General features: G+C 39.6%; 1 protein-coding gene across 2 annotated transcripts in view; it reads right to left on the bottom strand.

The window, feature by feature from the left end:
- Window positions 1-26052, bottom strand: part of LOC122819478 (mediator of RNA polymerase II transcription subunit 13-like) — a 95241-nt gene that overhangs the window by 6602 nt on the left and 62587 nt on the right. The window contains exons 4-22 of one of the 2 annotated variants that reach the window (XM_044096235.1): window positions 24262-24345; window positions 12586-12731; window positions 11694-11900; window positions 10715-10879; window positions 9195-9351; window positions 8993-9097; window positions 7029-7685; window positions 6003-6222; window positions 5101-5179; window positions 4874-4989; window positions 4568-4664; window positions 3944-4158; window positions 3410-3588; window positions 2178-3106; window positions 1609-1788; window positions 1105-1334; window positions 756-954; window positions 386-659; window positions 27-285 (exon numbers count right to left, since the gene is read on the bottom strand). In XM_044096235.1, coding sequence (XP_043952170.1) covers window positions 27-285; window positions 386-659; window positions 756-954; window positions 1105-1334; window positions 1609-1788; window positions 2178-3106; window positions 3410-3588; window positions 3944-4158; window positions 4568-4664; window positions 4874-4989; window positions 5101-5179; window positions 6003-6222; window positions 7029-7685; window positions 8993-9097; window positions 9195-9351; window positions 10715-10879; window positions 11694-11900; window positions 12586-12731; window positions 24262-24345 — 4498 coding nt within the window. Of the gene's footprint in view, window positions 1-26; window positions 286-385; window positions 660-755; window positions 955-1104; window positions 1335-1608; window positions 1789-2177; window positions 3107-3409; window positions 3589-3943; window positions 4162-4567; window positions 4665-4873; window positions 4990-5100; window positions 5180-6002; window positions 6223-7028; window positions 7686-8992; window positions 9098-9194; window positions 9352-10714; window positions 10880-11693; window positions 11901-12585; window positions 12732-24261; window positions 24346-26052 lie in introns of both variants that reach the window. The other variant, XM_044096234.1, reaches the window with a different exon arrangement.

Below are 26052 nucleotides of genomic sequence, written 5' to 3'. Positions count from 1 at the left end.
TAAGGAAAATCAAAATATTTTTCTACCTGTAGTACCAGTGCTGGTCTCATAGTCTCAGGCAAGTTTTGCAGCATTTCTGTGTAGCAGCGAAGAAGCCCGAGAAGCCAAATGCTTCCTGACTCTACTTCTTCACCCTCTTCTTCCTCCTCCTCACCCCCTTCATGTCTCATTCCACTTGAACTGAGAAAAGCGTCGACAACATAAATAACAACTGCTGGTGGGTTTGCAATGCTGTCTGCTGAGTCAGCCTCAGTGGGGATGCCGATTCGTGTCTGCTCTGAGGAGCTGCAGAAAGGAGCAAAAGAGGCATGAAGCTGAAGAACACTTGCTCTTGTTCAAACATAATTTAAATTGCAGCAACTACTCTGACACTCTGTCTCCTTACAGTTCAGGAGTGTCCGCTGGTGTGTTCGCTGCTGGTGTGGAACTAGGCTGGCCCTTTGAATCACTGGATCCCCCTTGGGTTATCTCTCCAGGCTGACTTGAGATAGCTCCACCAGGGGTTGATGCATTTGATGCACTGACAGCACCTGAAGCTTGTTCTCCATCAGCACTCCAAGTTTGAGGCTGTCCGGAAGAGGATGTGTTGTTTACAGGAGGCTGCGGTTTGGGAGGCAACAGAAGACTGCTGTCTAAAGTCAGGGCTGCAAGCTGAGGGCCTTAAAAAGAGAAAACAAAAATATTATATATGTGGTTTATTTATCGATAGAAACAAATGTAAAAGATAAGAAGATAATCAGCTTATTAATTCTCACCTAGTTGCTGCTTCAAGGCATAGGCATATAGTTTAAGTTTGCTAATATTATCACTGTGCTGCTGTCCAGCCCACTGTCCACTCAGCCACTGATCGACATTCAGCTCCTCCAGCTTGTCTGGCTCCACTTCCTGCCCAACTTGCACAAGGCCATCCTTGGATACCTTGGACAAAGGGCGGTGCTTTCCCAGACGGCACGTCTGCAGAATAATTCATTTTCACATTTGATAAATATATTACAAAAGTTGTTCATACAGTGCATTGAAAAGCATTTAAACTCCTTGAACATTTTTGTTTGTACTATGACTATCACTTTTAGGGTTGCAGTTTCTGATGCTTCTGATTGTTACCTCATAAACAGCACTGAGCTCCAGGAAGAATGCCTGTGATGCCGCAAGCAGCGAGGTGCTATTAGGACACACCACCACGTATGCAACGTCCCTCTGTCCTCCGTATGGTTCCAGAAGCAACTTTTCCCAGAAAGGCAAAGCCAGGGGGGACAACGCCAAGAAGTCTCGTTCTCGGTCATAGCCTAATAGCACTGTCGGAATTGGCAAGGGCTCTGGTGACTCCTCAGAACCTGAGACGGATACAGATTATTATATCAATTTCAAGGTCACTTTTACATTCGGCATAGAAGAGTGGTCTCCAACTGTCCTTCCATTGTAGGGTTGTGTTCCAGCCCATCTGATCTAAACTGGTTGAATTGCCTTCTCAACATGTTATCAAATTCTGCAGAGACCTGGTAACGTGGTGGAACACATCTGAGTGTAAAGCTTCAAGAGAGTGGTTCTCAAGGACTGACGTTTGAGAACCCTGGCAGTAAAAAGGTGTAGACGAGGGTGTGAATTCACCATAGGAGCCTCTTCCAGCCATCTTGTGGAACTGCTGCCAGGTGAGCGGACCCTGAACGTGTTGGATGTTTTCCCAGGTCCGTCCTGTCCTCTTCTTTTGGATGGCATCCTGCAGGAAGGGCTGCATAGACAGCAGCATTCGAACCATATCCTGTGACGACAACCTGCTCATGTCCACCACTTTGGAAAGTGCAAACACACACAGAAACACACAAACAAGAAGGTTCATGAAAAGATGTACAGACATATTAACATTGATTTTACTGATTCATTCCAGACATGTCCCAAACACTATGACGAGCAAATACACATTGAGACTAGGATGAATCTATGCATTCATACATGTAAACATACATACCAGCCTACACATACGTGGGTAGACATATGATCACACATATGATCAATTGTGTGGTCATATGTGTGATCACACAATTGATCACACATATGAAAAGAAACTCTTGAAAATAAATGTATACCAATAGATACATCTACTTTAATGGAATATACTAAATTATTCCATTACTAATATTAATACTAAATTATTTGCAAATATAAGTCACTCTCCTTACCATTTGTGTGAGGCCATGAATGTATAGCACTGCTTCTCACGACAGTGAGGTCGACTTTCCCTCCTGTAGGGTTATCCACATACTGCAGCCCCTGCTCAAAAGCATTGAAACAGTCCACACAAGCATCACTCGCATCTGCCCACTGCTTTTCAGACATCCAACTCTGGAGGAGCGCTCCCTTGCGGCCGTGACAAGACGAATGAATTGGAAGGTGCAACGAAGTCAGACAGGAAATTGGTTGGGAGCACTGCTCCTGAATAACAACCATGACCGATGGAGAGCCAGGACCAGCATCCTGGGACTGCTTAGCTCTGGAGTCTCCCATTGTTGGGTCCCGGCGACAAAGAGCAAGCCTCCGCTCGGCAGCTCTGCCTCCTTCAGAAGTCCGACCAAATATGTCAAGCTCATCCTCCAGGAAGAGCCCGGTGCCATGAGCCAGTCGCCGGTTCACGATGGCACTGAAGCCACACATACAGCGGTACTGATCTTCACAAGTGGAGTCTGGGATGTACACCCCAACATCTGCCCCTTTCACATTCATGTTGCACGCACAGATGCAGCAGCTGTCAAAGTTGCGATCCTTAAAGACGCTGAGGACGGAGTCTGAGAGCAGAAGGACTACATAGAGGCTGTGGGCCTCAGGAATAGGGGGCCCCGGTCTAGCTAAATGCTCCACAGAGCTAAGAGGCAGGCTGGTGGAGGGGGTAGAGACTGGTGAGCTGAGCTCAGTTCCATCCTGCTTCACAGAACCTTGCCCTGAGCTGGCAGTATTAATTCCCCTCGGTGTACGTGGAGTCCGTGGAGTTGGCACGGAGAAGCGTGGCGTTGCCGGTGAGGGAAGGATGCCGGTAGTGGTGCTTACAGAGGCAGTGTTGACACTCATCTGCACATAGTCTTGGTCTGTGAGGGTGTTAACACTGGGAGTGTTCCTGGAAAACACACATTAGAGGAAACAAATAGTCAAACATCTGAATGATAGCGGTGAAAAGTCACATGGGTCTATATGCTTGTGCAACTGGAGCTGCAACCACATATTTACATGCATTGCACAAAAAGACAGGACAGATTATTTTTATTCTTCTCAATTCTGTGTCAAATCTGACAAATCTTCTGCAATTTAGATCATTTAGGATTACAAAAACTATTTCTTTTTTATGCATTTTATGTAATTATTTGGTTTCAATTGTTTTCAAAAATTGGTTCTCAAAATCTTTAGGCCTATTGTTTCTTACGTGTATCCATCCTTGGTGAACGCAGCATTCTGGGGATGCATGATGGGTGTAAAATGCTCAATTTTTGGCAAAAGTGCCCAGGATGGACGGTAGTAACATTGTTCAGGGATCTTTAGTGGCGGTAAAGTTTGGCTGGGAAGGCAGGAGAGCGGCGCAAAGATGGAAGATCCAATCTGTGGCTGGAGAGAAAGTCAGATGTATGTTAGTTAAGGTTTTTAGGATATGTTTCTTGCAGCTGCTGCTCAGGTCAGTGATACCAGAAACAAGACATAGTTGCAAACCCATAGTACCACTTGAAAGCTTAACATCCCCCCTGAAGTCCAACAGGCTGAAACCCTTCATTCAGCTATTACACCTTATACAACAACACATGTACTTCTCCAAGAGTAAAATATTTATTAATAAGAGGGCCAGCGTCAGGAGTAAGGTTAAATGTCAAAGTAACTGACAGGTTTATAGTTAAAGCATAATAGCAAAGAATTTCTGAATGGGAAAAGGACTAGATTTGTCTACTTCAGTGAAAAAAGCATCTACCTTAACGTCATCCTGCCGGGGACTAGTCGCACCGTCCTCCATCTCCATCATGTAATCAGTGAGTTGGGTGGGGGCCAAAGATGGAAGGTGGTCTGTCACTCCACTGGGCGCAGGCGGCTCTTGACTGGGTGTATCTCGATATGGTGTGATGGGAGAAAATGCTGGGTGTTGCTCCAACGAAGGAGGAGTGGGGAACATTCGCTGGAGATCTGCAACTGCTAAAAGGAGACAGACATGAGGCATGAGATGAAACGGAAGAAGGAGAATGATTTAAATATATTTAATGCAGAAGGGAAATTATATCTGTAAAACAGTCTGGAAAATATATGGCCAATTGTATTGCAAAGATGTCTCAGAAACGTTGTGTAACTTGATGTAATCCTTGGTTTTTTGATAACAGAGTGATGTGTTTCACTGTGGGAATCACCTCAGGGTGACAAATAATTACTTTACACATACAGGTATTTTGATGTAAATATTTTCCTTTATTTTTTAAAAAGATTTTTTATGTCATTAGTGATTGTTATACAACAATCACTAATGACATAAGTGATTGTTGTATATCACTTATACAACAAGTGATATACTGTGGACTGTGAATTGAACTGAGTATGTTTTACTTACTTGGAGGATAAGATACACTAACTCTTCCTTCTTTGCCACTAAGCCGATCTTCTGTTGACAATAGCAACTTTGTTGAGTGTTGGTTTGGATAAACAGTCTGTAAGATATAAATCACTGATGAGTTTTATTATATCTTGCATTTACTGCAGCAAAACTAGAAAAAAAATACAGTACATTATTAACTTATTTTATTTTATTTACAACTTTAATGGCACAGTAAAACGTTACAAAAAAATCGAAAGCCTTGTATTGCCAGTAAGCACCAAAATAATGTCAGAGACTAATGCATAAAAGGAGATGTCTTACCCCTACATCTTCTTCATCAAGTATGTTTTCCAGATCTGAGATGTTGACTGCCAGATCTTTCTCTTCGGTCAGAGAAGGATTAGTTTTAGTGGGAGCATCGTCTTGGCCCAAATCATCTAAAACATAAATAAAATCAGATCCAGAATTAAAATATATCCATGAGTGAGTGATCTCTAAACGTGAAATAAAACACTAAAACATGGCAATGTTTGTGGTCATTTCCTCACCGGATTTTGGAGCCGAGTTAAAAATAGACATTGCATCTTTTCCATCAGGCAGTGAACCGTTGCTGGTGATTTCTTCTCCCTAAAGAATGAGTTAGATAAGACTTTAATTATTGGCCACAAAACAGAAAAAAAATAAATAAATCGAAAGCCACAGTTTGTGAATATTATGAGTCACAGGGTGCAGCATCACAGTTCACGTTACTGCCATACAAAATAGTAATATTAATTTCAATTTTCCTTATTATTTTTTACAAGAGTCTGTGGATTTTGTATTGTATACACTCATATCATATGTGTAATTATGTCTATCCACAAAAAAACTACATGCCCTTCTCCTGCCACACTAAAGAATTATATATTTTCCCCCTCTGCAAGGACAGTAAGCAACAACATGCTCTAAAGAAATTGGTACACAAGATATATATGTAGTTTGAATTTCAAAATCTGCACCTCTATATTTTGGCCACTTGGGGGAGACAATTTTGGAATGTAATTTTAGTGTTTTTCTTACACTCAGGATTAAAGAATTAATTTGTAAAACCAATCTTACACATAACCTCATTAGCGTTCAAATGGAGTGTTGCAGCACCTGGTGAATTTAAGTCTGGTATTTACTTTCCATTTAGCTGCTTTTGATTTCACACAACCTCCTGAGGGAAATGTCTCAACCTTGTGCTGCTAAATGTGTGTCAGCACTTTCACCAGCCAGTTACTTTAGCTTATTTATATGCTGTCAAAGCAAGCAAAATTTCTGCCGTCGGAAAGAAAAAACAAAAAATTAGGTTTTCACTTTAGTTTTCACCATCTTCAAACTGGTGACTATGTGAAGCTACTTTCAGTGGCTTCACATAATGGTGGCTTTGAATTATTGTATTTAGCTTTTAAAATGTTTATTCTTTTACCTTGGCCTTCTGCTTGGTTTCTCGCCCTGAGCCCTTGAACTTCTTGGAAGATGGAAACGGGTACTCAATATCTCCTTCCTTGAAGTCGTAAGGATCGTCCCCAGTTCCAGTTTCTCGCAGCGCCTCTACGCCCGGCTGCTCAAACAGGCCCAGAGCGTGGATGTGCTCCGCCACCTTCTCTTCAGAGATTTTAAATCTCTTGTGGCTCCGACTGTACAGTCTGGAAAAGGCAGAAAGGAACAAGTGAAGCAGGAGTTTGTTCTTTATTTACATTATGTCCTAGCTTTTTTTTTTGTCTTTATGGAGCTTCAACCTCATGTTTGCAAATAAGTTAGCTTTTATGCAGAAGAGCTTCACACCAATAGCTGTGTCTCTGCCATAACTAGCCTTGTTAGAGGTTCTGTCAATAAGATGCTGCCAACACTTATTTGCTCTCTTAACATCTTTGTCGGGTGCGAGAATCTACCGCAGTGTGACTCAATCCAACAGGTTGAATTGCTCATTGACCTGAATAGTGTGAAATCATGCCAAATGGAATGCAATAGCAATCAAATATACAACTCTAAACTGTTCATACTGTGCGAAAGTAAGATTACAAATCTTACATAGAGTTGAAAATAGATATTTACATTCTCCAAATAAAATACATACATTTTTTTCCCTCACTGCCTGAAGGAAAATCAGACCAAATATGTCTTGTTTTAAGCTATTCAGAGTTATTGAAATTATTTTTATTTGATAGAAAATTGAGAAAATATTTTTTTGAGATTTTTTTTTTTTTTTTTACTTTTTTCAAATTTAGAAGTTTATATATACGGTAGTTCAAAGACAGTTACAAAAAATCTCTAAAATGTTCTTGTTATGTTTTTTGGCATTTAGAAAATCTAAAAATATGATTTTATAATTCTAACTAACCTAAAAAAGGAGAAGTTTGGTTTGATTTAACTTCGGACTTCAGAAAAAAATTGCATGTCTTCTAATTTATCTGGTTTCAACTGTATTTTTCCAACGTGCTGTATTTCCTACCTTTTAAATGCATTGTTTACAGTGGATGTTTCTGTCTCCACTTGCTCTAATTTCTCAGTGGGAAGTTCAGGGGGCCTGAATTCACTTTTATCAGTCCTGGGAGTCCGGAAGCCTCTCCACCAGCCAGACCCACCCTCCCTTTGCCTCAGCTGAGCAGTATAGGCCGCTGTCTCGCTGGTAATCACCCCCAGACCCGAGGCCCCATCTGGACACGCTAGCATGTCCACAGAGGCATCTAGAACCTCCGGGTCCTGCATCCGGGGGTGCGGGCTGAGAGTGGGCGGGAGTGGAGACATGGATGAATGAAGAAGGGACTCAGGGGCTTTTCTTTCATTAGAGAGAGACTTGGAACACTTGCAACTTGGCAGAGAGCTCAGCGGCTCCATCGGTGATTCAAGCGCAACAAGGGCACCAAGCTGGGGTCCTCCAGGTGAGTCCTGTTCCAGCGGGGACTCCTCCGTGACAGAAAGACGATGGTGAAAGGGAATCACAGCCGGCCTCTTTGACTGTTTGTCAGGCTTTTCCGGCCTCTCGCTTGTCTTGTGTTTTGGCACGGAGGTGGAGTATAATGACGGGCCTGAAGACAGTGAGGAGCTGGAACAAGGTTGAATGTTAGCAGTGGGTGCGGTGGACATGTTGAGCTTCTGCTGCTTTAACCTACAAAACAAAACAAAACAAAAACATAAAATTAAAAATCCTCAACAGCAGCATAAAATAATAGTTTACTGAATGTATTGATAAGAAACGGTAATGCAGTAATGGTATTTAAACTCTTGTAAAAGTATTTATAACCTTGTTATTCTTCAAATTTTATTACATATTTTGTTGGTATTCTATTTGACAGAGTGAATCATTAGTGTGCAGTGGGAACCAGGACATAAACGTCCTCTTCAACTGAGAGGCTAGTGGCTACTGGAGGATCTGCAGATATCTACATCTCAGTTTATAGTAGTACTCAAAGAAATTAGAAGTTACATTTAAAATTTGCTATAAACATTTGGGTACATTGTGAAAGAAGGGAACCTGATCCGATGACACTAAACTTCAACTTTTGGGCTTACTTATAGAGCATAATTTGTGGTAGAAGATGAGCATCTCGTTTCTTCTGAGCGATACGGGTTGTTGTGGTTTGGTAGGCTATTTTGTTTGCTTCCAAGGAACAGGTCCTGAATACATTGGACCATCAAATCGTAAACCAAACTGCAACAATCTCTGCTGTATCGCTCAATGGTAACGAAGCTTAACACTACTTATCATCCTGAAGAAATCAACGTACGGTATAACATTGTGGTGGCAGAATAAGGAATGCAGAGATGCTAATTTTCATCGAGGAAAGGAGCAACTGGTCAGGGCTAATGGGAAAATGGATGGAACCAAATATAGAGTAACTGCAGGAATATTAAAGTTTGAGAAGCTACAAAAACCTTGAGACTGGGGATCTGGTTCACCTTTCACCAGGAAAGTGACCTGAAACGTACAGCCAGAGCTACAATGGATTTTCCTTAGATCAAAGCATTGTTAGAATAGTCCTGTCAAAATTCAAACCCGCGTCCAACTAGGAGTCTGCTGCAGCGGTGAACATTGTTGTTCACTGAAGCTCTTCAATACCTTATTGAAGTTATTTTGCAAGAACAGTCAAACATTTAAGTCCCTCGATGAGAAAATACTAGAAGAGACAGACCCCAAAGACTTTCTGTAATTGTAGTAAAAGGTGGTTATACAAAGTATGAACAAATTCATGCTACACTTTCAGATTCCCGTTTGTTAAAACTGTGAAAACCATAAATTTTTTGTTTGTGTTGTCTTTCACATAAAATCCTATTTTCATATGGTAGACCAACAGCATCGCATTTTTAGGTGTGTAACTTGTTTCAAATTAAATTAACATAAAAAAACCCCAAAAACGTAATTTTGTTGTACAAAATTATGCGGGTTTGAAAACTTCAGTTTAAACAATGTGTTACCTGGAGCAGCTGCAGGTTGTTCGTGCTCCAAGATCGTTAAAGTTCCACGTAGCAACTGCGTTTGGCACTTTCTTTCTCTGTGACGCATCAGTTACCTGATTTGGTCTGAAGGGAAAAATCACATCCAGATGAACACTGGTTAATATAACAAGTATTAGAATAATAAGCAGAAAGGGAAGAAAGTAATTTAGAGGTTTCTTACACGTGCTGAGACTGGTTGAGATAGCATTCCCTCCAGGCCTGGTGGACCACCTGGCAGGTCAGCTTCTTCCCAGAATGCTTTGGGCTGAAAGTGGTGATCCCCATGCCACTGTCCGGTGTAGGGACATTAGAGGCCGAGGTCACGAAGCCACTGTCCGCTGGCAAGGAAAAGAACAGATACCATCCTCTCAGCGACAGAGTTTTAATCTTAGTCAGCAGTGAAAAATGTCTTCTTCACTCATGCCCTCCTTTTCATTAATCTGTTAGCAGCTGAAAAAGTCACAGTCATGTGTGAAAATATCCAACTGGTGCCTTTTCACAACAATTTGAAGCAGAAATGTGAGAAGGTCAGAGTGTACACTATGAGCTCTTGTTACACATTAATGGCTACTTCTGTCTGTTAAAGGTGGGTAGCATCATTGGATCGTTTGCACCTTAGTCACTTCCTCATGCTTCACACAGACAAGCCTGGAAAAAAGTGCTATGAAGGTTACGCACTATTTGTTTATTCATGGAAAATTGGTCCGTACTCACGATAATTTCCATATCATCAAACTGTAACTCTCAGGGCATATAATACAAAACAATATGTAATAACAATGCAACAAACCTTTGATTGACTACATTACATTAACAGAAGAAAGGAGATAAACAGCACTTATTTTTCTCATGTTTAGCTTAATTCAGCAGTTAAGCTGTTGTTGTAGCACTCTACAACTATTTGGCTTTAAATGCTCAGATGTTCCCAGCAGTCCAGGAGAGCAACGCACTCCAAAGCAGAAATCAGAGTCAGCAAATGTTAAGGCTAAGTTTACGAACCAGAAGAGCAAGTTTTGTCCTCACATGCTTAAGGGGAACCAAATGTTACGAGCGGAATTATCAACGAGTCACATTAAAAGTAAATGTGAACAGTTTAGCAAACTGCTCCCCGTGAAAAAAAAGATAGGAGCTGGAGGTTTTAATAAAGACTGTAGTGATATGGGTGAAGTCAGAAAATTTTAGAAAAAAATTAAGCCATTTGCTTCTTTAGGTTATTCTATGTCACTTGATTGTTTTATCAAACAATCAACACCGGAATAGCTTTCGTAATGTATTTAACTCCCTGTTAGAGAAGTATGTTGAGGCTGACCAGGAGAACCTCCTGTTGGGAAAAAAATAGCTTGCTATATGGAAAAATGTGTAAGAAAGCAATTAGGACAGACTCAAGTAATAAATGAACAGTAGCATTATTTTTGCTGAATGTATATAGCGCTTATTTGATAGAACAATTGCACAGATTGCTGGTTTATGCAAATGCATATTCTTAAATAACTTGGAACAAAAGCAAAAAAAAATTAATAAATAAATAAATAAAAATCAGGACATCCTGAGAACAAAGTTAAAAATACAATGAGACTAATTTTAAATGGCCCTAACAAATCTGAATTAAACTAGAAGACACATTTAAAATCCTGGATCTAGAATCGTTTACTTCAAGCTGTTAATGACTAAAACCCTGCGCCATGCATGTGTGTGTGTTACCGGAGCAAGGCTGCTCTGGTGACGTCGGCGGAGTCAGCGGCACGCTGCAATTGTTCAGCTCCTTGTTGAGGCCCAGAGCTGCAGGAACAGGTGGAGACTGCTCCACCGGTAGGTCCCCCTGGGCAATCAGCACAAAAGCAGCTGGGTAGGTCATCCTCACGCCGCCTAGGAAGGTAAGAAAAAGAGGATTTGCGGCACTCGTTTAACAACAAATTCATGAAAATCCTTAATAAATCCTTGCAAAGATAAACTGTGTGAGCAAAACATGCTGTTTCTGTTAGAGATTTACAGCATGTTCCCAGATTTCAGCATGAATAGCCACAAATGCACTCACGCCAAGCAGTAGCTTTGTATTGCATTAATGCAAGCACACGCTTTCTCACTCACTGCTCTGATAAAACATGATCAAATAAGAATCCTTCTACTTTCAGGCTTCTTCTGGCTTTCCTCTTTAGCTGTAAAAGCTGCCGGTATCCAAAAGAGTTTTAATTGTAATCAGGTCAAGTCAACGCTGTGGGATCAGACTGATTAGGCTGTAAGAGAGCCTCCCTGGAGTTTATGGCTCTGCTTCCAGACTCTTCCTCTCTGCCTGTCTCACTGTATGCTCATAGCTTTCAGTCATCCCCCCTTCCAGGCATGTTGGAAGACCGAGAGGCTCGTTGCAGTCAAAGCAGCACTTTTACTAGTTCCTCTGCTCAAACAAAGACAGAGAGCAATCAATGCGATGTCATTGTCTCACCGTTTGCTTTGTAAAAGCAACATCACTGAAGACTAATATAATTATTCATTGCTATTTGCATGCTGAAAGGTTAGCAGAGTTCTTTTGTATTTGCTGAAATAAGAAGGATTGTGCAGGAAACTGTTTTCTATTATTTGGTGAAGTAACTCCCTTTACATGCTGTATGTTCTTCAAATCTAGTAAATGTTTTTTTTTTGTTTTTTTTTACCATTTTGTGTGATTTTTTTTTTTTTGCCATACCTACGATGACATCCACTGCCACATGAGAGCTGCGATCGTAGGCTTGCCCTGCTTCCTTTTGTTCCTTCTCTCCGCTCCCCTCTTTCTGTGGAAGCACCATGGGATAGAAGTAGCTCCACTCCTCTATCAGCTTCCGAGCAGCAGGGTCACTCATTTTGAAGGCCTGCCCTGTAAGGGTCCCGCTCAGGCCATACGGACTCAAAATCACTGCACAGACAGGAGCAGAGCGATCAGAGACTGCAAGTAAGGAGCAATTTAAAACTAAAGGTGATATAAATAAAACGGTTAAACATGATCCAGATATGTTTCTTAATATGTTTGCGTTTAGATCCGTTTTAGTATTTGCATCAGCATAAATAACAGAATTTTTAATTAACTTAAATTTTATTTTAATAAGTTTATAAAGTACTTTCTGAACTCAGACACTTGTAGTTATCACAGCCTATGATATAAATTTAAATCCAGTAATGTCAACTCTGCACTACATATGTGGTAAACAGAATATGCAATATTATAAAGCAAGTTTCATATTTGGTAAATATGTGGAAGAATACACAATATACTCATCTTTTCACCAAGAGCTGTTTTTTTTTATCTCGTTGTAATTGTTCAGCATTTTGTTGGAAAGTGCTTTATAGAGCACTTTATAAATAACATTAAGTATATTTTTTTAATTATTATTATTATTATTATTAGTAGTAGTAGTAGTAGTATAATTTCATTGGAGTGATGCAATCTCATAATAGAGACATTTGAAAAATCATAACTTTAAAATATATGCTTCTGCTCAAAATGATTACATGAGAGCAAAAGGCTAATGTATTAATTCTGATTTAAATATATATGTGTGGTTTGGGGTGCGCGCATGTGTGTGTGTGTGTGTGTGTGTTACCTTGCACCGGAGTGGAGGAGGTCTGTGCGAGTCGGATGTGGCGCTCCGTGATGTGGTACGCAGGCTGATGCTGGACGATCTCCACACTAGTGCACACGTTGCTTTCGCCGTGCAGGAAGAAAGAGAAGGAGCAGGACAGATGTTCGCTGCAAAAAGAAGATTGAAAAACAATGGAATTAAAGGCGACACACATTAAAATAGTCAAAGCAAGTACACAACTCGGAAATCAAGCCTGTCTTTGAAAACGACTGGCAACATGGGTTTGCACTCCTGTCTTTGTCCGGTTTAATTACAAGTAAAATCACCTACACAATTTAATTAAGCTCAAATTAAAATGAAACATAATTACTTTTTAATTATGTCCAATTGAGATGAAGCAGACTGAAGATGTTAAACATGCCAGGTTTTTTAGGCTGAGATCTGACAGACGAGGGGAGCTTATCTACAGATCAGAGAACGCCGTCTGACAGCATGTTCACAAAACTCTCCCACCACTGATCTCACACACATGATTCTTATTGCAGGTATAAATCCTCATTTGCGTATGACTGACTGCGATGGCTACATGTTTACATATTGCAACTCTCTCTTTATTACACCAGCCAGAGTACAGTTCATCATGCATTGCTTCTTTTTTTTATTTTTTATTTTTTTTGTGTTTTTTTTAATCAAGGAGGAGTAATTGTTGGAGCTTTATTGCAATCTATACAGCAGTGGGCGGGCTGGACGTCATTAACCGCCTCGACAGCTCCACTGATGTATATTTTTAATCTATAAACCACCTCACTACCTGGGTTTATATATCAGAATTACAATAAAGTCAGCAGGTACTCTAATCGCTTTGTGATTACCCTGCTGCCTATGCAATATCCCCTTTGCCCTGAGGGAGTTGGACCTCCATTTGAGCTGTAATGGATCATCAAATTCAATAAAATGGCCAGTTCCACATGCGCAGCCAGAACTAAACAGCCTATCTGAGCCCGATGTCTCAGTTCTGACTATGAAAGCCTCCAGATGGCGCTGGATTCACCCAAGAGGTTGAGAAGGGAAGGTTTTCTGCTTCATAAACACTCCTCAAGCTCCCTGAGAAAAAAAAAATCCCTAATGACAGCAGGTGGTTCAAACATAAGCCTGCACAATCACAGGGAGACGAGCACAGCTAAAGTGCATACATATGCATGCCTGTGATAAACTGGGACTCGGGCTCACAATGCTTTCTCACCCCACAGATAATATCCCAAGCGCACACACAAAAACTCGGTGGCAGTTTATCATCTCTGCAGTTCACATTTCCACAACACATGAGTCAAAAATGCTTTCAATGTCACTGCCCTCCAACCTCGTCCTCGGCGCATCGTTCCAGTCACACGAAGAGCTAAATATAGGTGCACAGGGAAGCTCGGGGAAAACAGCTGCAAGTCAAGGGTACCAATCTGCTCGGCACAAATACAAACATAAGCAAAATTAACGGGGGAGGGGGGTGGGGGGGTGTTCATCTCTGTCGCTTTTGTTTAATTTACAAGTGAAATGAGATTTCTGCAGACTCATAGAGCTTCAAGACATTCAGGGGGTCCAACAAATATTGCACTTTTTTTTAAAAAACATCCAGACATAAAATAAGATAGCTGTTTTAAATATTTAATATATATTTTTTATTGTTATTTGGGAAATATTTCAGGTTTACAGTATGAAATCTGTACAGACTGTTGGATTAATGGCTGGATGGATGGATGGATGGATGGATGGATGGATGGATGGATGTGCAGTTGTCTGTCCTGAGTGACCTGGAGAGAGTGTGTCCCACATCTCGTCTAATTACCTTCAGTCTCGCTGCAACCTTGGCCTGACAAGTAGGTGTACAAATTGATTGTAAATTCTTTCAAAATCTTTTTCTTTTTTTTCTGAAGTTATCGAGCCCTGGAAAATCAATTTTTAGACTTTTCAGTTGCTTTTTTTCAGATTTGAGCCAGTGATGGGTTGAATATAATTTTTTTCTGACAGATGTCAACAGTTTTTCATAAATGTAACAATAATGCAGTGAAAATTAACAATGAATAAAAAATGTATCTCTTTCTCATATTGATGCTTGCTTATTTATGTGAGATGTAAGTGTAGACAAAGACTTTAGGGTTTGATTCAGATTGTTCCACTAATGCTGCTGTTTGCAAAAAAATCTATGTAACAAGTCTCTCTGACAATGTTTACACAAAGTTTATGTAAGTAATTACAGCCAATAAATTTATAAAGTCAACACTAAAGCATGACATGTGTAACACTAACTCGTTTTTTTTTGTTTTTTTTAATTGCAATAAAGTGTGACAACTCGCAAGTCAGTGAAAAAGCAGAGCTACAAAAAGCAGCATCAAACTGCAAGATGACCCAGCTGGGAGATTGATGCTCCCTGTCCTTTTACAAAGGGCATTTTCCTGCACAGTAAGCGGGTGTGAGTGTGTGGACACACTGGGCTCCACACGTCCTCTGGGGGGTTTTGTTCAGTCGGCAGGCAGAAGTATGTGTGTGAGAACGACAGACCGGGGATGTGTGTCTGTATGAGTACAGGTATTAATAAATGAAGAGGAGAGACAGCTGAGACATAACTAAGGGTTGACAGTACAGGAGAAGACGGGGAGGAAAGAAAGGATCGTGAAGAAAGAGAAGGAAAAGACAGCAGGAGAAGAAGATGGAGACATGGGGAATCAAGTCAGGTGGGGGTATGCATGAGCAGGATGGGCACAAAATGGGAAAGTAGGGAGGAGTAAGAGGAAATTAAAGAGATAAGGAAAGGGAAGACCGGAGGAGCCAGACCAAAAGCAGTGTGAGAGACAGAGGAGGAAGTGAATAATTCAGTGCCACACACTGCAAGTGCTGCACACATATCGATGAGATCAGAGTTTTAATAGGAGGCTACTGAGCATGATTTTATGGTGAAATCAATCAGCTAATGTAGAGGTATAGGGGAACACACAGACATTTTACAGTCTGTGTGAATCTGTCACTTGCTCTGGCTTCATGATGTCTGCAGGCTCCGTCTTGAATTTTGCATACTGAACATTGTGGGCAACAAATCTACCAACAATACCATGCTGCTCAAACTAGACAGGTAAAAAGCAATAACATATCCAGTGGTCAGAGCAGCATGTGGACAAGAAGAATGGCTTGCATCCAGTGCCTTACAAAATGATCCTTTGAAACATTTGACATGTCAAGAACCTCAATAAATTTACGTAGGATATTATGTGATAGAACAACGTTGTGCCTCATTTTCAAGTAGAAGGAAATAGATCATGTTTCTCTAAAATATATGCTAATTTTATATTTACAATTATATCCAGACCCTGAAAGCTGCAAATGAACAATCAATGTAATTTGTTTAAGGTCAGCTTAAACATGGATGAAATGTACAAATTCTTCATGCATAATGTCCCCAAAATGACCAAGAATCAGTTCTGATTCTTTGCATATCTGATGAAACAATTCAATCACACATTTTAAAAAAAAAGTAATGAAGAAATTTTGTATATTTATCAAAAGTAATATGTATTTACTATGAAATTACATTTTAAAAAGTAAGGGTTATATTTATGAATAACTACACTGATAGTTATTCATTATTATTTTTTCTAATAATTTATGTAAGTAAAAAAACACAACTAAGCAACAATTTTAGCACTAATTCTACTTACTTCTGTAATCAGAGTACTTTTACGAATAAGGAATGCACACTAAGATGTTCGGAGTTAACAAGGCCTCACAACCTAACTTGGATGCTAATATTTATCTCTCTATTTTAATTTGTACATAGAAATAATAAATGATACAAAGTGACAACTTCGTATCATCTACCTCTCTTTTCAGAAGTGCCACTTTTTGTTGGTCACATAAGATCCTAATAAAATATAATGAAGTTTGTGGTTGTTACATGAGAAAATGTGAATTTAAATGGGTAAAAATACTTTTGCTGAACATCACTGAAAAGGGAGGTGATTAAGGTCTGACATGGATTATTAAGACACACAGCTGCACAGAAAATAACAACTGTTAATATAGCAAGAAAGATCACTAAAACAGGAATCCACACACTAACCATTAGGATTACACACAAGTCTTATATCTCCTCCAACAGACCCATCTTAATCTGATGGCGCGATAACGGTGCTCAGCTAGCAACCACAGCCATGTGAACTAATCAGGTATGATAGTATTTTTATCTGGATTCTCTTAAATCTGAGAGGTTAATCTGCTTAAACTGTACCTTGAGTGTTCGCCCCGCCACCAGAGGAGCAGCTCCGTGAGTTATCCTCTTCCCTCCAGCTAACCCTTTTCCACACACACGCGTAAGACGCTCCACTGATGCTTGTGGACCATTGTGGAGGATGTTTACACTCTTGTAAGCTCTCGTGAGCAGCATGTGTACACATGCTATTGAAACTGCTTCCAGAGTGCCCCCACGATTGTTTAATTTATTCCAACACAAACACAGCACCAACATGTAGACTCATTCACAGGCTTAGTGCAGGTGAATCTAAATGCTACTGCATGTACACATTCTGCAGTATGCAGAACATATCAGAAGCGACATAAAGGCAAAAGCATTAAGTTTGATGCTTTATTCAAGGGCTTTGAGGAGACCTGTTACCGCAATGTTTACGCTACAACAAAATTTACATGGTTTCACAATAATAGAGAGCCAAGCTATAGGATAAAAGAAGTGCAATTAGAGATTCAAGTACAGAATTTATGAAATTCAACTTCCACAGGTTTTTATTTTATATACAATGCCTTCCTGTCCAGCCCAAAGAAAAACATCTCCACAGCATGATGCTGACCAAACTATGTTTCCCTATCTAGCCATCTGTGAAGACTCTCCATGTTTTTGGTTGGTTTCTAGCCACACATAGATTTACACATACTGCCCAGTGAGAGACAAACTGGTGGTGGAAAGCCCAGTAAAATGGTTTGCTCAGCTGCCATTGTGAATGATAGCCTGAACAGTATTTTGTCAGATGTTGAAAACTTAGAATAAGACATTAAACTAATTTAATAAGACTAATCTAAATTTCTCCACAACTTCCTCCCTGACCTTTATCGTGTATTCCTCTGTCTTCATGATGCGGTTTATTCACTTTTGTTCTCTGACAAACTACTGTGGCTGTCACAGAACATTTGTGTTAATATTAGAACAGTAATGCACTTCACTGACCTACTAGTGGACTTTTCAAGGTGATCTTACACAGTTATCATCTTGATAAGCGCACAAGAGCAAATGCATGTGGCGTTTATTTGATTATTTTTTTTTAAATATACACATTAAAAGACACAACTTTAACTTAGTCTATCACAATGTTTTTATTTGTATAAAATAAAATGACTTCTTTCATAATTAATTGTTGGTATAGTTAGTCTCATAGGATCCTAATCAAAAACAATGTCAAGCAGTTTGACAACATTTGCAAGGTACTGTATTGTTGTAATTTAAAAAAAAAATGAAAAAAAAATGGTCATGTCTCTGTAACTCATCATCATTTTCAATTCTGCTCTACACGTTTATTTTCTATTTCTTTCTTATCTTTAACATCTTTAACACAATGAAGCAAAGGCCACAGCTATCTTTGCAAAAATGCAAGTGGCAGCACCTTACGCGTCCACTCCTCAGACTCTCAGAACATATGAAAGAGTAAACATAAAGGCACAAAATTTTAAAAAATCATTCACTCATGAAAGAGTTGTGTTGAATTAATGAAGACAATGATTAAACAACACAAACTAATACCACTGCAGGAAAGATTGTACTATGTCAAGTCAATCACTGAGCAATTGTACAAACCTTTTGCACAATGAAAGCAATCGTCAAATTCCCTGGGGATTGTTAAAAGTGGTGTAACTTTTCATCTCTATTCTTACAGTCACACATTATTTCCAGTCAGTCACCACCTTCCAGCTCATTCACTCAGCAGCTACTTATCCATCCAGTCAGGCTGTCAGTGCATCTAGCAATCTGTGACTTGAAGGAGCATTTTTCTTGTCTGTCATTTTTCTAATTTAACCTGTCTACAGCTGTTCTAACCCTTAATTACACTGTGACTTAAAGCTTTCATGTTTTTACCAAATGGCAAATTGTCCTCACTTTCTTCTAATCACATCTGTCAGATTAGCAATTATTTAAGACTTAAAAGTGAATATCATCACTGAAATTCTTGTTTTAGATAACATATTAATGTAATGTAACACACACAGTGAGATGCAGAAAATTAGATTTAAAAAAAAACCTTTGTCTCTTTTTCTTTTGTACGGGGAAATGTTTTTTCTACGTTTCTGAATACACCAGAGAGCGCAGAGCAAAAAATACTAAGATGAGCAAAATTAGGTCAGATAAATTTTTTTTGCCTTTTTTCTTTTTTTGCTGGCATGAGTACTTTTCAAGTGAGTTCTTACAAGCTCCGTCTAGCTTCCTTTCCCTCCCGCCGATCTAAATTTATCATGGCATTTGATTTGTGCAAACACATAAGAGCAAACAAACAGCACCGACATCAATGAAGTTATTCCACAAGTCTAAATGAAGACGCTGTCTCTGTACCTGCGGCGTGGTAACACTGAAAAAAATAAAGAAATGCTGTCGCGACAGACAGAACACTAGATGTTTAAAATAAATGTAAAAATCTTGGTGGCTGTTTTAAATTTTTAAAATAATTTTATAATTTTATAACTGAAGAAAATTGTAAAACCCCAATTCTGTCAGGTCAGCGAAGAATTCCTGAGATTAATGAACCAAAAACAAAAGGCAGCTGCCATGTTTTTCATAGCAGAGAACAGGTCTGTTACTCTGAACTACAAATATTATTTATGCATGAGTTTATAGCCATTAGTGAAATGAAAGCTGCAATATTAAAAAACACTGAGCGTTACACTTGGCATGCAAAGAATTGACTGAACTAATGAGGGAGACAGACTCTAATACATCCATTCAGCCGTCTATAGCTATGATTAATTTACGACCCCCCACCTTCTCTGATCACCACCGCACCACCACCCGCGCCTCCCTGCTCCCCCCGCTCCTCCCCGCTCTGATGCCTCGTCTCCCCATCCTCACTCTGCATCCCTGTAACGCTCTCCCCCTACTCCTACGTTCTTCCCTCGGCGTCTGATGCAATGTGTTACCAACCCAGAGAGCTTTCCTCCCATTCAGACACAAAGAGAGAATGAGAGTTGGGTTGAGAGGAAGGAGTAAAAGGGGAAAGCGGGGGGGGGGGGGGATTGTGGTTGGGGAAATTATCTCCTGGATCTAACGCAACCCGCTGTGCCCAATGGACACAAACAAGATAAACACCTGATAAGCCCTGACAAAGACAGCTATGCCAAGGCACTGAAACTGGCACGGGTGTGGAAGCATGGCATGAATGCTCGCATCAATACGCCCCCTGATGGGGAGAAAAGGCACAGTGCAGAAGAAGAAAAAAAAAAGAGACAAAAGAGATAATGAGATAAGAAGTCATTGTTAGTGAGAAATGTTCCCTCGTGGGCTAAAAGTATTGCTGGTCGGGGATCTGAAGGTGTTCTCACACTCTCAACTTTGGGGCAACTTTATAACAATAGAAGCAAGAGGCAGTGTGGGATTATGAGTGGAGACAACAGGTGGATATCAGCACTTCTTTTGTGCCACTGTATGGTACAAAAACGGTTTTGTAATAAAAATTCATACTCTTCACCTATGCATCGCACACACATGATTCAGGTTTGTTTTGGTGGGAGCTCTAAGGAACATTTCTGTCTTTCTCAGTCTCTCTTCCCATCTTTGCCTTCAGGATGTTCAATAATTCACACAAAAAAAGCAAGTCTGAATCGTCTCAGCAGGAGGCATGCAGCACATTCCGGCGGAGGTTTCCAAACGAAGAGGAATTAACATGATGTACTGAAGTCTCACTGCCACACACAAACGCATATAAAGGCCTGTGAAACTTCCAGAAGAGTCTTGGCACTCATGTTTATATATGCGCATACTCATGGAGGTGTCTTCTACCTTAATACTTTCCACTCCTGTTGCTCTATTTAAATTCATATTTTTCATGTATTCCCACGTTGAGTTATTTCTGATTATCTCTGTCCCCAAATCCCTTCTACAGAAAATTAGAATATTGGCTGTACTTGTTATTTCTAACTGCAATTTCTAATTTTCTCTAAAATAAATTAAAAGCTCTATAGTCACAAGATGACACAGAACAAAATAAAATCTCTACGGTTTAGCTAGCATAAAACATCCATGATTAATGAATATTGTCTTGTTTTGTTGAGTAATTGACAAAGGACATTGCAACTTCAGGTGACAGAAACTTCATTCAAATAAAAAGGCTCACAATGTTCTTTTAAATGTGGATAGTAAAAATACATGGAAAATCACACTTTCCCTAAGGATAGAAAAATAATATTGGCATTGAATAGCCAGGACAATAAATATCCAGTGGACCATTAATATTTGCTGGGGTTAGGGACCACAAAATTCTTAGCTGCCTATTTTATTAGCTAAAATGCCAATGTAACTTAATACGCATCAACACAAACAGTAAAAACTGTCTTTGTGCTACCGCAGATGTTAACATCTATAGTCTTCCTTATCTCTGTTCGAAACAGTAGTAAGATAAAAGAATAGCATTCCTTGATTGGCTGCTTTACAAATGGCAACAAATAGTGTAGACTAGCATTGTGCCTAGGTATTTCATTTTCTTGAAATTATTTTAAACATGCGCTGCATATGTGAGTTTTCCATGGATACTTTGGAGTTAAATCTGAGAATATGTGAATACTGAAATGCAAACTGGTCAGATTTCACTGTCCTTACATTTAACCCTCGCCACAGATTCCACACTGTCATTATTACATTTTATTATTAAACTGAGGTTCAAATGGAGAACTTTGAAACACAAAGGGTGTGATCTAGAAATATTCCAAATAAGAAGCGCTACGTTACGTGAGCAAAAGAAAAGATCCACGTATAGTAAATGGACATTTTGCAGGCGATCTACAAGAATTGCATGTGCAATCAATTGCCCTTTTTGCATGTTCTACTGCAAGCCACATAGTGCGGCTGACTTATTTAATTCAGGGATGTGGCAGCAAGAAGACACCTAATTCATGCAGGACAGGAACTTGAGAGACAGGACTGGGAACCACTGCTTTAAAAGATCAGGCCCTGATATACTCCAAAAAACCCTTAGATATATTGTATGAAACCCTTTAATTTAACCTCAGTTGTAGTCGATTTTACACAATCAGATAAAGGTGTTTTTTGGTCTATGATGGTAATTATTATCTACTTTTCCATGATAATGTCATGTAACTTAAAGTGGATCCCCTTCAGACTGAATTCATTATTGAGCCCTTGTTGGGCTAAAGGCTACAACTAATAAAACCACATTGAAAGCCTGAAAAAAGCAGTTAAAATTTTAATAAAGCTCAAATAAACAATTTCTGAAGGGATTATTCAGCTAGGCCTTGTCCTGGTGTCCCTCATTTGATTCTTTGTGAATGTGATCAGACTGAGTGGAATATTATGGAAGACTAGGGCATTTTCCAGCTCTATTAGTCATACCTTTCAGAAAGAAAACATATAACCTTCATTGATTTTGCTGTTTTGGTTAAACTACATAAAAGTCTTCTATGCTCAGTGTTGAGGAGTGTTTGCAACATAATTAACAGCAAAGGTTCATCCACAGCTCAGTCTATTAGAGCAGGGTGGGAGCATGGAAACCTTGTTCTGTCTGCAGCAGCTTCCTCCAGCTGCTTCTGGGGTATCCCCAACTGCTCTGAGCCAACTGGGAGATATAATCTCTCCAGCAGGAGCTGTGTCAGGACTGGGACTCCCTCTCCACCACTAAGGTATGTAATAGCAACCGCATCACAGCAGGAGCTGAATATAAACTCCTCCATCTTCATACATCTGAGAGGCTAGAAGGGCAAATGTACCAGCCATTACAGGCCATTATTTTTGCATGAAGTCGATCAATTAAAAAAGTAGATCAAGGTTTAAGTGTTGACATAAATCCTCTTAAGTAGATACATTCACGGCTCCCGCAGCATATTCCCTGGTTTTATGATGGGCTTCAGATTCATCCCTTTTTATACATATATACACACATTCAGTGGGCCCTTCTACCTATTGCAACTTCAGCAGTCAATACAATATCTGTTCAAGATTCTGCCGTTCTTTGCTTCAGTCTGAAGCAGATTTCACCCAGACAGTGCCTTCGTAGACAGAGATGTCACCATCACATCAGCTCTGCACACCAAATTCCCCAGATATAAACTGAACAAGTGACAAACACTCTCTCTCTCGACGTGTCAGGCGGCGTGCCTAAATCAGGGACTTCCACCTGCTCTCGGCTGCTGAACCTCACTATGCTATGGCACGTCACGGCAGAGTGCAATCGTGTCAGCAACTTTCTGCAGAGACAGACTTCCCTGTGCATCACTTACTTTGCACCATGCATTGATAGCAAAGGTAATATAAAATACAGTAATTCTTTAAAGAAGCGTGCGGCTTTGCTGCCTCTAATCAGTGGTCGTTCTTGCATGAACCACCTCTTTCTGTTATTTCTGACAAACACAAACCCAAACAAAATAAAACTTTTATTTGGGTAACATCCTACCAATAACTAAACTATGTGTTGTGATTTTTACTGAAGTGTGGTTCTAAAGCAGCTAGGAAAGCCTTGAAAATGCTGTTTTTTAATGCTTCTGCAAAGTTTTAAAAAAACCTCAAATTGTGTTTCAGACAACAGCTGTTAAATAACACAAGTTATGTCTAACCATTGCAAACATGTATGAGTTGAAATGATCAAATTTAGTCAAAACGTATTTTAAAAAGGCATAGCCTTTTGATTTATATGTTTTTACTCAGATACCAACTTCAGCGTCATCATGTTTCTTCCGGTACTTAAGCTGTGAACAACACAGCAGACATAAATTCCCAGTAACAGGATATGCAAATAAGGAATAAAAACCTAGTTGATGTGCAATTGACAACTATTTTCTCAATTGTGGTACTTATCTTGTGGTCTGTCGCCCTGGGCAGATAGCCATATTACACAAATAAAAAACCGCCACAGCCTCTAAGCAATATATTAGTTTTTAAAATGACACCACTTAGATGCCAAAGTGGTTTCCCAGCATTTAGCGAACTCAACATGTTTCAATGCAATTGAAACAGTGCTATGTCAGAGATGTGAGGAATGTTGCATCCTCACTGCCCGGAAAAGTGGGCAGAGTGAACTGTGAAAGGGATCTATAATGCCTGAAGCAACAAGTTGAACTGTCATCACACCCATCCCTCGTTTTACTCTGTTTCAGTCTCTCTGTCTGTCTCCCACGCTGACAACACTGTTATACAGCATGACATGTGCAAGCACACACACACACACGCACACACGTCTCTTCACTCAGGGAAAGAGAGAGAGAGAGAGACCGCTAACCTCTGGACACCATTCACATGCTCTGTTTCTCTTTTACAGACTCACACCATCGGCCTGCTGCTGGAACATCAAGGCTTAACAAATACTGCATCACATGAAAGTCAGTCACGCTGCCTCACAGAATGACATTACCGCACTTTTTCTTTCTTAGAGCATCACATGTACTAATGTCAACACATAAACCATCTTAATAAAGAGTGTGTATGCACTTTCTTACCTGCTGCCCAAAGACTTTTCTTCTAGCTCATGTGGCTTAAAGAACCATTTTCCGATCCTCACGAAGCCCTTATCGTTCAAACATCTGGAGCGTTGAGCAAAAGAAAGATGTCAAAATTAGGACATTTTTCTGACATCTATGCATCATTGAAATAAGATCTAAATCAGAGCAAACATTTCAAACACAATTATATATTAATTTCACAAGGTAAAAATTTTGATTCCTAGTAGAAAATGTTTTAGAAAATATTGTTTAAGCACTTTATGACTGTAGCTGAATAATAAAACAATCACATTTTTTTCATGATTCATTTGAAAATGAGTGCACTCATCCATACAGACATAAAGCTGTTGAAATCCAGCAGTAAACTCACTATGATTGTTTGTAGGCATCACAAAATCATAGCAAATGATGACAACTTTGAAATAATGGTTTGTTCATTTTCACCTCTAGCAAGTTTAAGTTCCTTTCAGGTACCATTTTGAACATAACCCAACGTAAAACTTTATATCCTAATGAGCACCTATGGCATTTTTCAGATGAAGTTCAGAACAGTTGCACTATGCCTGACAATTTTATTCAGACATTTTGCCACAGTCAATGGAGGCATGCACAGTAGGAGGTGGGTCTTAATTTGAAATAACATCTACTGTTCAAAGGAAGAGAGTTCATCACGTCTCTGTTCAAACTTTCTTTTTATAAAGTTATTTTTGCTGTTATTAGGGGCAAATCGTCACACTGGCTGATCCAAACTTTGCAAAGAGTTTTTAACATCTTTGTATTCACATTCAAAACATCTACCGTATTATCCAGACTATAGAGCGCACTATACTATAAGCTGCACCTACATTTAAAAAAACAAAAACAAACAAAAAACTGGAAAATATAAGCCGCACCGGGCTATAAGTCACTGGTATCTCTGCTGCTCTCGGTTTTCCGTTATTAATAAATCCAGCTGATTTTTCCATCTCCATGGATTCGTTCACGCCAAGTTTATGTACAGCAGCTCTATTTCCCTCCTGTACTGCCAGATCGATAGCCCTCAACTTAAAAGCTGCATCATATGAGTTTGAAGAAATTTCTCCGTCGTGCCTGCTGCTAGCATGTGCTTGTTCTAAGTGAAAATTAGCACTTTCTTCTTTGATTTCCAATTTTGACTTCCAATGATTCACTTCCTGCTAAAGAGCCCCCTGGTTGTTGAAGAAAAATACACAGAAAAGCCACACTGGCTATAAGCCGCATGGTTCAAAGTGTAAGAAAAAAGTAGCGGCTTATAGTCCAAAAAATACGGTAATATGTATCCAAAAATGACATGGAAGAGAGTAAACCGGTGAGACGCAGAACAATGAGAAAAGAACTGCTAAATGAAGAAGCCTTTTTCTTCAGCGAGCAAATTCCAGTGTTATTTTGGGTAATTTTACTAATACAGTTTATTTGCCATTTATTATTATCATTACTGATGTATTACTTTTATTTCTATGCACTCTGAAAATCCACAGTGGAACCAGTTATCACATAGCGCTTTCATGTGCTGATCTCTGAGCAGATTAAAGCAGTGGGATACTTTATATCCACTAATAAATGATAATAAACTCAAAAGCCTGCTGCAGCGGCTCATAAATCTTTCCCCATAAATCTGGTGGAAGACGTTTCCCTTTATTGACTCAACAAAACGTCTGTGTCTCATTAGTTGATTTCCTTCAGACACTGAGCACCTTCTTGTTATGAAACATATCACTGAGCGCCTGAGCCGAGCCGTCCTAAACAACACGTCTGACTCATAACGTGGAA

The sequence above is a fragment of the Gambusia affinis genome, linkage group LG17 (genome assembly GCF_019740435.1).
Source record: "Gambusia affinis linkage group LG17, SWU_Gaff_1.0, whole genome shotgun sequence".
Taxonomy (NCBI): Eukaryota; Metazoa; Chordata; class Actinopteri; order Cyprinodontiformes; family Poeciliidae; genus Gambusia; species Gambusia affinis.
This window is presented reverse-complemented; position numbering and strand designations above follow the sequence as displayed.